Source organism: Natrix helvetica, assembly GCF_964273705.1.
Source record: "Natrix helvetica genome assembly, chromosome: 2".
NCBI classification, from domain to species: Eukaryota; Metazoa; Chordata; class Lepidosauria; order Squamata; family Natricidae; genus Natrix; species Natrix helvetica.
The window spans coordinates 296203346-296215829 of NC_138552.1; the positions used below are offsets into that span (position 1 = coordinate 296203346).

Sequence of the window (12484 nt, forward strand, 5' to 3'; positions counted from 1 at the left end):
TCTGCCAACTGCTGATTGCTGGCAGTTTGAGTCTCACCGGCTCAAGGTTGACTCAGCCTGCTCTCCTTCCCAAGTCTGTATAATGAGGACCCAGATGGTTGGGGGGCAATGTGGTGACTCTGTAAACGGCTTAGAGAGGGCTGTAAAAGTACCGTGAAGCGGTATAGAAGTCTAAGTGCTATTGCTTGGGAGGGAAGGAAGGAAGGAAGCCATGGTGGTGCAGCTGTTACAATGCAGTATTGCAGGCTAAACTCTGCTGATAGCCAGGAAGTTCAAATCTCACCAGGCTCAAGGTGGACTCAGCCTTCCGTCCTTCCGAGGTGGGTCAAATGAGGACCCAGATTGTTGGGGGCAAGAGGCTGGCTCTGTAAACCGCTTAGAGAGGGCTGCAAAAGCACCGTGAAGCGATATATGTGCTATTGCTATTATTGCGATATGGTATGGAAGGAGCATTTTCTGAGCTTTGATGATGCAATGGACTCTGCCCAGAGCCAGGACATTCGATCCTAACCACCTCACGGTTGATTCAGCTTTCCATCCTTCCAAGGTCGGTAAAATGAGGATTCAGATTGTTGAGTGCAAGATGCTGTCTGTGTAAATTGCCCAGAGAGCGCTGTTAAGCATTGTGAAGCAGTATATAAGTCTAAGTGCTATTGCTGAAAGTATGCATTAAATAAATCTAAGCTGTCTATGCAATCAAGGAATGAAAGAGCATGACATCAACCCTGCCACACCTGGTCAGGCAGGGAAGGTATGTTGCAAACCCCATCAGTTAAAGCTTAGTTAAAGAATTAAAGAGTTAATTCCAATTGGTGGGGCGCAGGAAGAGGGCCTTCTCTGCCGCGCCCCCATTCTCCTGGCCTTTTGGAACAGTGTGAAAACATGGCTCTGAAACTTTACTTGGGGCTCATATAGGAACATGTGGGGCTGATCAGTGCGCCGATAACCCTTCCTTCCCATGTTAACTCACTTTAACAGTGTTTAATCATCCTTGCCTCCTGTTAAATCTTTAACTTTTATAAACTGTTTTTATATGGTACTTTAACATTTTATTGTATGCCGTCCAGAATCTCTGTCTGAGGGAGATGGGCAGTTCAAAAATGAGAATAAATAAGTAAGTAAAAGGAATGCTAAATGCAAATGTACAGGAAGCAAGCCAAAGGGGAATGGTCACCAGGCCAGAAGGGTGAAAAGTGGCTTGTTTGCCTCCATTCAACTAGCCATTCAGACAATACAATACAATAGCAGAGTTGGAAGGGACCTTGGAGGTCTTCTAGTCCAACCCCCTGCCTAGGCAGGAAACCCTATACCATTTCAGACAAATGGCTATCCAGCATCTTCTTAAAGACTTCCAACCTCTGGAGGCAACTTCTGTTCCACTGATTAATTGTTCTAACTGTCAGGAAGTTTCTCCTCAGTTCTAAGTTGCTTCTCTCCTTGATTAGTTTCCACCCATTGCTTCTTGTTCTACCTACAGGTGCCTTGGAGAATAGCTTGACTCCCTCTTCTTTGTGGCAACCCCTGAGATATTGGAAGACTGCTCTCATGTCTCCCCTAGTCCTTCTTTTCATTAAACGAGACATCCCCAGTTCCTGCAACCGTTCTTCATGTTTTAGTCTCCAGTCCCCTAATCATCTTTGTTGCTCTTCTCTGCACTCTTTCTAGAGTCTCCACATCTTTTTTACATCGTGGCGACCAAAACTGAATGCAAATATTCCAAGTGTGGCCTTACCAAGGCCTTGTAAGGTGCTATTAACACTTCACGTGATCTTGATTCTCTCCCTCTGTTGATGCAGCCTTGAACTGTGTTGGCTTTTTTGGCAGCTGCTGCACACGGCTGGCTCCTATTTAAATGGTTGTCCACTAGGACTCCAAGATCCCTTTCACAGTTACTACTGTTGAGCAAGGTACCACCTAAACTGTACCTGTGTATTTCGTTTTTCTTGCCTAAATGTAGAACCTTCCTCTTTTCACCATTGAATTTCATTTTATTAGATAGTGCCCAATGTTCAAGTTTGTCAAGATCCTTCTGTATCTTAAGCCTATCTTCTGGAGTGTTGGCTATTCCTGCCAGCTTGGTATCATCTGCAAATTTGATGAGTTCCCCATTTATTCCCTCATCCAAATCATTGATGAAGATGTTGAAGAGTACTGGGCCTAAAACAGAGCCTTGGGGTACTCCACTGCATACTTCCCTCCATGTAGATGCAGTTCCATTGAGAACTACACGTTGAGTGCGGTTGGTCAGCCAGTTACGAATCCATCTGGTGGTGATGCTGTCTAACCCACATTCTTCTACTTTATCTGAAACAGAAACACCCCTTCCCACAAAAAACAACAACAACAACAAAACAACCTAAAACAAAACCACCTACCGGCTACTGTAACCACCAACTCTCTTGGAAGGCCAAAGATCTTGTTGTCTATGTCAAACTGTATATGCAGGAAGCTGGCCATGTCGTGGCGAACCAAGACCTGAAATGACAAATGTGTTTCAACAACCATTTGGATGCGCTCAGGGCATTCAAGGAATCACGCTAGACGTAAGCAAATCAGCTTGCAGTGAAGTAACTTTCTCACTGCAGAAGAGTGTTAGCCCTGACCTCCAGTTGATGTGTTTAAAATAGTGTGTGTGTGTGTGTGTGTGTGTGTGTGTGTGTAAATGTATATGTATGTATGGGTATGTATATATATATATGTATGTGTGTGTGTGTGTGTGTGTGTGTATGTATTGTATTGTACCGGGTTTCCCAAAAATACAACCTACTCAGAAGGGGGGGGGGGATGCGCGCAAGTGAGATGGGTCAGTGGACATCCCCACCCAAAAAACTAAGACCTGGTGCCTTTTTTGATGGAACAAAGAATATAAGACAAGCTCTTATTTTCGGGGAAACATGGGGGGGGGGGTTATATGTGTGTGTGTGTGTGTGTGTGTGTGTGTGTGTGTGTGTGTATACCGTGTTCTTTTGACCCCCGAAATAAGTGCCTGGCCTTATTTTCGGGGAGGCCTTATTATTTTTGAGGTGCAGGAGGCGGCAAGCGTGGTCACCTCATGGCTGCTGCTGGGTTGCAATATTTTGGGGGGAGGGCTTATTTTAGCCCATGCGCTCAAAAGCCCAATTGGGCTTATTATCCCGGGAGGGCTTATTTTCAGGGAAACAGGGTATATGTGTATACAGACACACACACACACCCATGCTAAAACGAAGAGGCTTTCCCCGTACCTGAATATGCTGCTGCTGGTAGCCTTCTGCTATAGCGTGGATCTTGTGATAGCCTGGAGCCAGAAGCACATGGAAATAGCCGCCTTCCTTGGTGCACACCTTTATCCCTTCGTTGAACACAATTTGGGCTTTGGACACTGGCCGGCCGTGCTTGTCTCTGACAAAGCCATAGACGCCTTTGTGAACCTGAAAGGTGGGTGGGTGGGTGGCGGGGCAGGGAAACAGGGCAGAAAACACAATTGCAATTTCTATGAAACACATCCCGTGTAATCATTGTATGATTACACATACAATGTATAATACACATTTTCTTTTTTCTCAGAAAATTTTTATTCTCTTACATACCATTTTAAGTATATATTCACATAATTATTCTTCTTCTTTACATTTATCTTTCTTATACATTTATTATTTCATTTGATAGGTTATAATATACATATACAGGTTGGGTTGCTTTGTTTACCATCCCTTCCTCCTGATGAAACACCACCTTGTTTTCCCTTTCTTTTCTCCCTCCCTCCCTTCTCTCCTTTCTTCCTTCCTCCTCTCCTTTCCCTTCCTTCTTCCCTTACCTTTCTCCTACTCTTCCTCTTCCTTCTATCCTCCTCTCCTTACCTCTTTCTTCTTTCCCCCATCTTCCTTTCATTCTCTCCTCTGCTCTCTCTTTCTTTTCTATTATTGTAGGTGTCTCTTTCAGGTCTCAGTTTATGTTTTCTTGGGATGGACATATGCATTTTTTTATGCATGGAAGCCAGACAGTCTTTGACTTAACAACAACTGAACTCAGGATTTTGGTTGTTAAGTCATTGCGGTTCTAATTGAATCACCAGATGAGCAGATTCAATTTTTTAAATGTTTTTTATGATGGTTCTCAAGTCAGTCACCACAAGTTTCTATTTACCCTGTGGGCACTTTTCTGTGCTGTTGTAACTTGGTCACTAAATGGTCACTAAATGAACTGTTGTAAGTCGAGGATTACCTGTAATTAACATCCAGCGACAGTGCATCAAAACTCACCTCCACCAGCATACTGAGAAGAGATTTCTTATTATCTGTCCACAGAGTATGGAGTTGTCCTGCACTTGGAAAGTAACAGCAACCGGTGTATACTGTGATCTCTGGGCATTGCCCATACGTGACACTGAAATCCTGGAGAAATAAATAAATAAGAGGGTTTGGGTCAAGGGTCAGCAACCTGCGGCTCTGGAGCCACATGTGGCTCTTTCATCCCTCTGCTATGGCTCCCTGTTGCCAGTCGGTAAAAGGACGCCATGCTAGGAGGAGACTCTATGGTGGGGAGGAAGAAGGATGCTGCCCTAGGAGGAGACTCTATGGTGAGGGAACCAGACTTCCGGTTGGCTCCAGAATTGAACGGGGGGCTTCCAATTAAGACCTTTGTGGCTCTCTGAGTGTTTTTAAGGTTGCTGACCCCTGGTTGGGGTCAAAAGAAATATAGCCCCCCCCCCTTTTTTTAAAGTCCCAATCAGCAAAAGATTACAGATAGTCCTCGACTTATGACCCACAATTGAGCCCAAAATTTCCACTGCTAAGTGGAAAATTTCCACTGCTAAGTGGAAAATTTCCATTAAATCAGTTGTGCCCCATTCTATGACCTTTGTTGCCACGGTTGTTAAATGAATTCAATGCAGTTATTGAGTTAAGTCACACGGTCGGTAAGTAAACCATTGACCAGTTGCCAAGCATCTGAATTTTGATCACCTGATCATGGGGATGCTGCAACGGCTGTAAGTGTGAATCATAAGTTACTTTTTTCTGTGCTATTGTAACTTCAAGCAAGTCAAGGACTACCTGTATTGGTAACCTTGATTAATTATGCAGTCTGCATGATGAGCACCAAAATAACCATCTGGGAAATACCTTCATGCTGCCTAGATGGCTGTGCCACTGTGCTCCGAGCAACACGCCTCCTGGGATGTTCTCATCTGCAAAAGAGCCAGAAATCAGCAATCCTTTACTTCATTTCATCCCATTTTCAATCCCACCCGTTATACTTACAGTTCAATTTTGCAATCCAGAGTTGGCTCACAGCCACTAGCCCCAAATGCTTTAGGACAGGGGTCTCCAACCTTGGCAATTGGGGAATTCTGGGAGTTGAAGTCCGCCAGGCTTAAAGTTGCCAAGGTTTGAGACCCCTGCTTTAGGACGTTATAGGCACATACCTGATTTGTTTGGACAGTTCGGCTGTCCTAGGTGCATCGTAGGATGGTTGTTTGCATAGACGGAAGCCAAATGTTTCAGAGTTTCCTTATTTTCCACTAAAAACAGCAAAACAAAAAAAACCCAGTCATATTCCTTTTCAGAATGTTTGGGGGGGGGGGGGGGTTGCCATCAAGGACCAAAGCATTCTGAAGAGCCAGTCTGAAAAGATGTTTTGCAAAGCCCCAGGAAAGGGGGGGGGGGGAGGGAATCAGCTCACCTGTCTGCACTGGTTTGTCGTAAGGGTAAGTAACAAGGAGGGACCCTCCGTCTAAGGCAACGGAGAGGCTGAAGTCCTGCTTCTGTATCAGGTTCTCCATGATGGCTTTTGTTTCCGGTTCCCTTGCTCCGGAGGAATTGCCTAACGGAAGAATCAAGGGATTTTTCACGGTGAGAGAGACAGCCTCACCCATTCAACTTTGAGGTAAGTGCACCAAACAATGTCTGATTGGTGCAGAACTGTGTTAATCTGATTGCTGTTTCAGTCTGTGGGGTCCTTGGTGCTCTCCAAACATGGCCGTTTGTTTGGGGATGTTTGGTTACCTGACCAGGTATCATCTTCAGTGCTAAAAGGGAGGGGGGGTTGTGGAATGTATGAGAGGAAGAGGAGGACAAATGATGATGATGGGGAAGAAGATGAAGGAGAAGGAATGTTGATGATGGAGGAAGAGGAGAAGAGAGGAGGAGGAAGACTGTGCTCTCTGTTTATATACAGTAGCTTGCAATGCCTGTGTGTGTTTGTGTGTGTGTGTGTGTGGGGGGGTTGTTCTTTGAATATACTGTTGTTTATTTCTGTTTTATTTCTTGATTGTTCCTTGGGTGTTAATCCCTGCTTCTCTGGATGCTGATTGCAGGTGACTGCTGATGACAACAATGCTCTAAACAATGACCAACCAATGCTCTGAAACTACCATCTCAGACATATAACCCAGCAGTAAAGAACCGCCTATTCAAGGAGAAAACAACCACTCCAAAATCTTTGACAGGGCAAGCTAAGATACATAATCAGAGAGCCCAGCCCACTCCCTTCTATCACTCAAGATGTTATAAGTTGGATAACTGAACATCTTCAAGAAAACCACCAGGCTCAGATAGTAGCCAAGATTCCACACACATGTTGTGATTTATTGGTATTATTTCCATCTGTATGAGAACCTACTGGCTATGCAACTCTGGGTGACTAACAAGAGGGTTAAAATACATAAAACAACAGAAATTCTTAAAAACACATTATGCAAGAGTCAATCTACGTTCAAAACATTAGATAAAACATACAAATTGAATAAACAAACCACTGGTAAGATATTGAAGCACACCAGAGGGGAAAAAAAACTGAATTACATGTAAGAACAAGTGATACGTGATTAATCTCTACATGCTAAATAAAACAAATAACGAAAGGATCAGAAGCATGGAACATTCTGTCTTCCCTTGTGCAAACAAAGGGCAGAAAGGAACACATTAACCTGCTCTTACTTGCGAAATCTGTGTCCAGATCTTTGCCATTGGCATTGGCTTGTCCCAGTTTGGAGGTACAATCGCCTTCAGTCGCCTGGGCAATCTCACGCCCATCTGGATTTAGGGCTGGTACAATCACTATCCTTGTCTTCTCAATCAGCTGGGGGGAAAAACAGCCAACACAAAAAATAAACCAAAATTGTATTTGCACAACATTGGAAAAGCGAGGAAATACCTACGGAAGAAGATATAATTAAAAAAATATTGGACTGTGCAGAAATGGACAGATTAACACTGTGATAAAGATAAAAGAAAAAGAAGACACAGAATATTTTCCAACTTGGGACTTGTAGTATTAAACCTAGTAGTGGGTAGGGTGGGAATGTCGTCCACGGACTCACTTCACTTGTGCGCGTTTCCCCCGGCCTCCTTTTCGCTGTCAGAGGCCTTCAGGAACTTTTTCTGCAGGCAGCAAGGATTTCCTAAAGGCCTCTGTAGCCAGTAACAGAGCTCCAGATCAATCCGGAGCTCTGTTATCGGCTACAGAGGCCTTCAGGAAAGCCTTGCCAGCTGTAGAAGAAATGGGCCGAGGTATGCAAGGCCTAGCTGCAACTATCTAAAGGTAAGTAGTAGGGCAGCTCCACCATCCCCATCCCCACCCTAGCTTAATTTTTACCCGTGCACCCTGGAGTGGGTGGGCAAGGTCTTAATTAGGGCTTATTTGGGGGATAGGGCTTATATTGGGCGCACGTGTGAAAAATCAAGCTAGGACTTACTTTCGGGGGTAGGTCGTATTTTGGGGAAAACACGGTAGATGCTTCCAAACATGCAGGTCACCCACCTTTGTGATAGCCGTGTTCTTCTTGTAGTTCATGCAGAGGAACTCTGCCAGAGCCAGGAGGAGCTCGGTACCGACCGGGGCGTTACCATGGATGCCGGCAACGAAACGGATTTTCGGCTCTTCTGGCTCAGACTGGTTGGGTTTGTTAGAGATTTCCAGGGACCATATGTGACGAAACTCCCGACTTTGGCCCAAGCTGCCAAAATAAAATAAAAAAGAGTAGAAGTCTATTGGCTGCTTTTTAAAAATAGAAATGGCCATTTTGGGCTGTCTCTTCATTCTGCAGGAGTCAAAAATAACATTTCTAGAAATGCTGTGACATTTATAGTAAGATACTGGCACGGCAACTACCTCCCAACTGAAGGACCTTGAGATTGCTCCATGGGGAAAGAGCAACACAACTCCAGCAAATCGACCGTTGACTTACCTGAACCTTCTATGTGCGCTGCGAGGAGAATCCAAGCATGGGTTAACTTTGTCCATTAGCCTAGAGACTGAGTTATGAAATTGATGACCACGCCTCCTCTGACCGGAAGGGTTCAGTTTTGTACAAAGGCTCAGCCGGACGAAGAGGTGTAAATTTTGATATCAGTATGTAAAACAATGAGATAGTCCCACAAATGATACAGTCCGACCATTCCCAAAAGGTGCTCAGTTCCGAAAATGCGGACCAGAATACAAGTCTCGAATTAGACCAGCCGAAGCGAGGGTGGGGTGGATTCTCCTCGCAGCGCACACAAAAGGACCGTTCAGGTAAGTCAGTGGTCGTTCTCCTGTGCGCTGCTTGGAGAATCTAAGCATGGGACATGCCAAAGCAGTAGAATTCAAGGGGAGAGCCAGGCTGGTCTGAGATGCCGTTAGAACCCTCTGAAGGACCCACCGCCCAAATGAGGCCTCTGCCGAGGCAAACACATCTAATTTATAATGTCTGACAAAGGGCGACGGCGATGACCAAGTCGCCGCCCTGCAAATCTCTTCAACCAAGGCTTGAGTGGCCCAGGCCGCCGAGGTGGCTGTGCTCCTGGTGGAATGAGGAGTGATGCACCTGGGCACAGGCCTAGACTGTGTCTCAGAAGCGAGGGCAATGCACGCTTTCAGCAATGTCCAATGGTGTTAGAAGACACTTTCTGCCCCATGGTTGAAAGGAAACGAATAAGGCTTCTGACCTTCTGAATGAAGCGGTTTGTTTCACATAACGACGAAATGCCCTGCGACTGTCAAGACAGTGCCATTGCCTCTCCCTTGGGTGCGAAGGCCGTGAACCAGAAGTCCGGGAAAATGATCTCCTGCACCCAGTGAAAGCACGAGTTGACCTTGGGGAGGAATGTTGGGTCCAAGCGAAGGACCACCTTGTTTGGATGAAATATACAGAGTTCCTCACAGACCGACCGGGCTGCCAGTTCCAACACCCTCCGAGCTGAAGTAATGGCTACAAGGAAAACAGTTTTAAAGGTCAACAATCTGAGGCTAACTGAGTGGAGGGGCTCGAAAGACTCCGCAATAAGAGCCTGTAGAACTACTGCCAGATCCCACATGGGATAACGATGGATGACGGGGGGGGGGTTGAGGTTTGAAGCCCCTTTGAGAAATGACCGTACCCGTGAATGGTGGGCCAGGGAACGTCCATGTCTGCTGCCGATGACCATAGAAAGTGCAGCAACCTGGCGGTGTAGAGTGTTAGGGGCAAGTCCTCTATCCATACCCATTTGTAAAAACTCAAGTACTTGCGGCACGGAGGCCGAGACGGGGTCCAAATAGGCTCTGCGGGCCCACCCGCAGAAGGCCCTCCAGGTGGCCTCGTAAATTTCAGTTTCAGTTTCAGTTTATTAAATTTATAAACCGCCCCCTCTCCCCGAGGGGACTCGGGGCGGTGTACAGACAGAAATAAAATATACAATAAACAACAAAAATATAAAATCCCAGACAAACAAATTAAACACAAGTCTGTACAATAGTCATAAATTAACTAATGATTAAAACCAATTAAAACCAATTAAAATACCCCAGAATTTAAAAATTTTAAATACTGGCCAGGAAGGTCGGGATTAGATCATGATTGTAATTGCGATTGTGTTGTGGACGGACGCCGAGCTGCCTGGATTGTTTTTATGACCTTGGCAGAAAACTTTTGCTTGATTAAGATATCCCTCTCAAGTGCCACACGGCTGACTGCATGTCTTGGGGGCTCGGATGATATAGTGCCCCCTGGGAGAGGGATATCCGATCATCCGGTATTCTCCAAGGGTGAGAGATGGACAGATTTAGCAGGTCAGCGTACCAGGGACGCCCTGGCCACATCGGGGCAACTAGTAGGACTTCCGCTCGTTCCGCCAGTATCGTCCGGATGACATGCGGGATTACTGGAAGTGGTGGGAATGCGTAAAGGAGGCCCGGGGGCCAGGGCCTGCGCAGTGCATCAATGCCCTCCGCTCCCGGTGCCTGGAATCTTGCAAAGAATCGCGTAAGGTGGGTGTTGTGGGGCTGTGCGAATAGGTCCACTATTGGGTGGCCGAATCTGCGGGATAGTTCCTGGAATAGGGCCGGTGCTAATTGCCACTCTGTCTGATCCACCGTCTTCCTGCTCAGCAAGTCTGCTTGGACATTTGCGGTCCCCGAGATATGCTCCGCCCAGATTGATAGATGTCTCTCTGCCCAACCGTGAAGCCTCTCCGCTTCACGGTTGACATGCGCCTTGGAGGCTATGTTGTCGGTGAGGACTAGCACATGGCTGGTCCTGACCGCGTCCCGAAAGTGGAGAAGCGCCAGGCGGATGGCGCGTAGTTCCAGCCAGATGATGCTGTTCCTGAGCTCTTGTGCAGTCCAACGCCCCTGGGCTACTTGGTCGAGTGAGTGCGCTCCCCATCCGTACAGGCTCGCATCAGTTTTCACTACACTCCGGTCCAATTCCTTGAATAGAGATCAGATTGGAAACCCTCCACCAGAGTAGCGAAGTGGACCCCCTGGATGATATTCGCACCTTGATTTGAGAGTGGCTGGTGTGTGCCCTCTGAAATGGGACAAGGAACCACTGGAGAGGGTGAGCATGGAAGCGCAACCAAGGAACAATGTCTATACATGAAATCATCTTTCCCAGGAGCTGGGAAAGTACCGCTAGGAATAAAGGAATAACCTGCTCCTGAACCTGTTCAGTGAAGAACTGGCCTGTGGAGTCCAGCTCCACTGCTGCACTGGCCTGTGGTGGAGCCATCCATGTTGGGGGTGGTCTTGGCCTTCTATAATAATGATTTAAGCAATCTAGGACGAAACAACCCGGACAAGGAGGGTCTGTCCTGCGCTAGGTCGTCATCATCCGAGAGCTCCAGGTCACCCAGTTCCTCTTCCTCACCGAGGATAGAACCCTCGCTTTGGATTGAGGGAAGCGGGGAAGGAGGATCCTCTTGGGGAGTGGAGGGTTCCCTGGGCAAGGCTGAGTGTTTGGGCCGTTGTCCCCTTCGCTGGAGTCAGCATCTATTCCCTGAGTTATGGCCAGGAAAATCATATCCCTGAGCTCCAGGGGAATACTGAGGGTGGAACTCTCCTCAGGACTCAACCCTGCTGCAGTGGGAGTAAAGGTGGCTATTGACTTCGTGCGTCTAAGCGCGGGTGTCTGACCCTCCAAGATATCTGAGGCATCCGATAAGGAGTGGGATCGCAATCCTAAGTCTCCCTCAGAGAGGCCTTGTGGCAAGGGAATATCAGGGGACCAACCCTGTATTCCTGCCAGCCTGGGTAGTAATGCAGGTGGAGAAACCTGCATCGCGAGATTTGGTGGGGACCTGTTGGAAGTGGAGGTGGCCGGAGGCCTAGCTCCCTTCTTGTTTTTATCTTTGCGCCCCATGGCCCTATTAGCTGCCGCGGATGGGGCTCCTGACCTGGTCCTGCAGGAGGTCCTGGTGACAGTCCTCCCAGCCCTATCGCTGGCCCTGGACAGATTAGACGGTAATGAGGGGGAGGTTTCTGCCCCAGAATTGTTCCGTGTCGCCAAGCGATCTGCCATTATTTTTGTCAGGGAGTTCACTCAGAATAAAGCAGCCAAGATGAGAAGTGAAGAATCGTTCTGCTATCGTCTCTCAAATTTGCAACAGAATGCACAGGGTAAGGAGATCACACACCATTTTACTGCACTGGACGAATCCTCGTGCGCAATGGTGGCCAGCATTAAGAGACGGTTAGTGCCACCCTCTGGAAATTTCACGTCGCCCCCGGCTGGTTCTCAATGGTGCGCAATTCAAACTCGTCCCAAAATGGCCACTGCTTTAAGTTTTGCCGAGAAAATGGCGGCTCCGAAACTGTTTGCCTCCGCGGCGGCAGCAGTTGCAGCGTAATAGTAGCGGTTGCTACAGGACGCCGATCGCTAATTAGAGCGGATCGTGGCTGACTAATAAGGCCGATCGCACCCGAAGGCAAACCCAATGGCAGACACGTTCAATAAGAAGGGACTGATTGCGCTTAACAAGCGGATCGCACCCGGAATAGCCGACACGAGTGTGGCCCACCAGCTGTCAGCTGCAGCGATCGGTAGGCGAAGAAATTAATTGCCACTAGAACCGGCCGATTTAACTGTGAATAGTGCCCACATTGCGCTAAAACAGCCTGGCAAGGCAGTCCGTCGGAACAGAGCCACCTGCCCTTCACACTCTGTAGATACCTAGAAAAAAACTAAAGTCTACAATAAATATTATTTACATAAAATACGAGTTAAATTGACTAATGCCCTAGAGAAAAATTATACGTCTCTTCAGGC

The 12484-nt window shown here is 47.1% G+C and overlaps 1 protein-coding gene and 1 long non-coding RNA gene across 2 annotated transcripts in view; one reads left to right on the plus strand and one right to left on the minus strand.

Moving 5' to 3' along the window:
- Window positions 1–12484, plus strand: part of LOC309388305 — a 393048-nt gene that overhangs the window by 259669 nt on the left and 120895 nt on the right. The window lies entirely within an intron of this gene.
- The window catches only part of CPD (carboxypeptidase D), a 51042-nt gene that overhangs the window by 2995 nt on the left and 35563 nt on the right, over window positions 1–12484 (minus strand). The window contains exons 13-20 of the mRNA XM_081945384.1: window positions 7741–7936; window positions 6918–7059; window positions 5662–5802; window positions 5405–5500; window positions 5103–5167; window positions 4242–4373; window positions 3225–3410; window positions 2376–2475 (exon numbers count right to left, since the gene is read on the minus strand). Coding sequence (XP_081801510.1) covers window positions 2376–2475; window positions 3225–3410; window positions 4242–4373; window positions 5103–5167; window positions 5405–5500; window positions 5662–5802; window positions 6918–7059; window positions 7741–7936 — 1058 coding nt within the window. The remainder of the gene's footprint in view (window positions 1–2375; window positions 2476–3224; window positions 3411–4241; window positions 4374–5102; window positions 5168–5404; window positions 5501–5661; window positions 5803–6917; window positions 7060–7740; window positions 7937–12484) is intronic.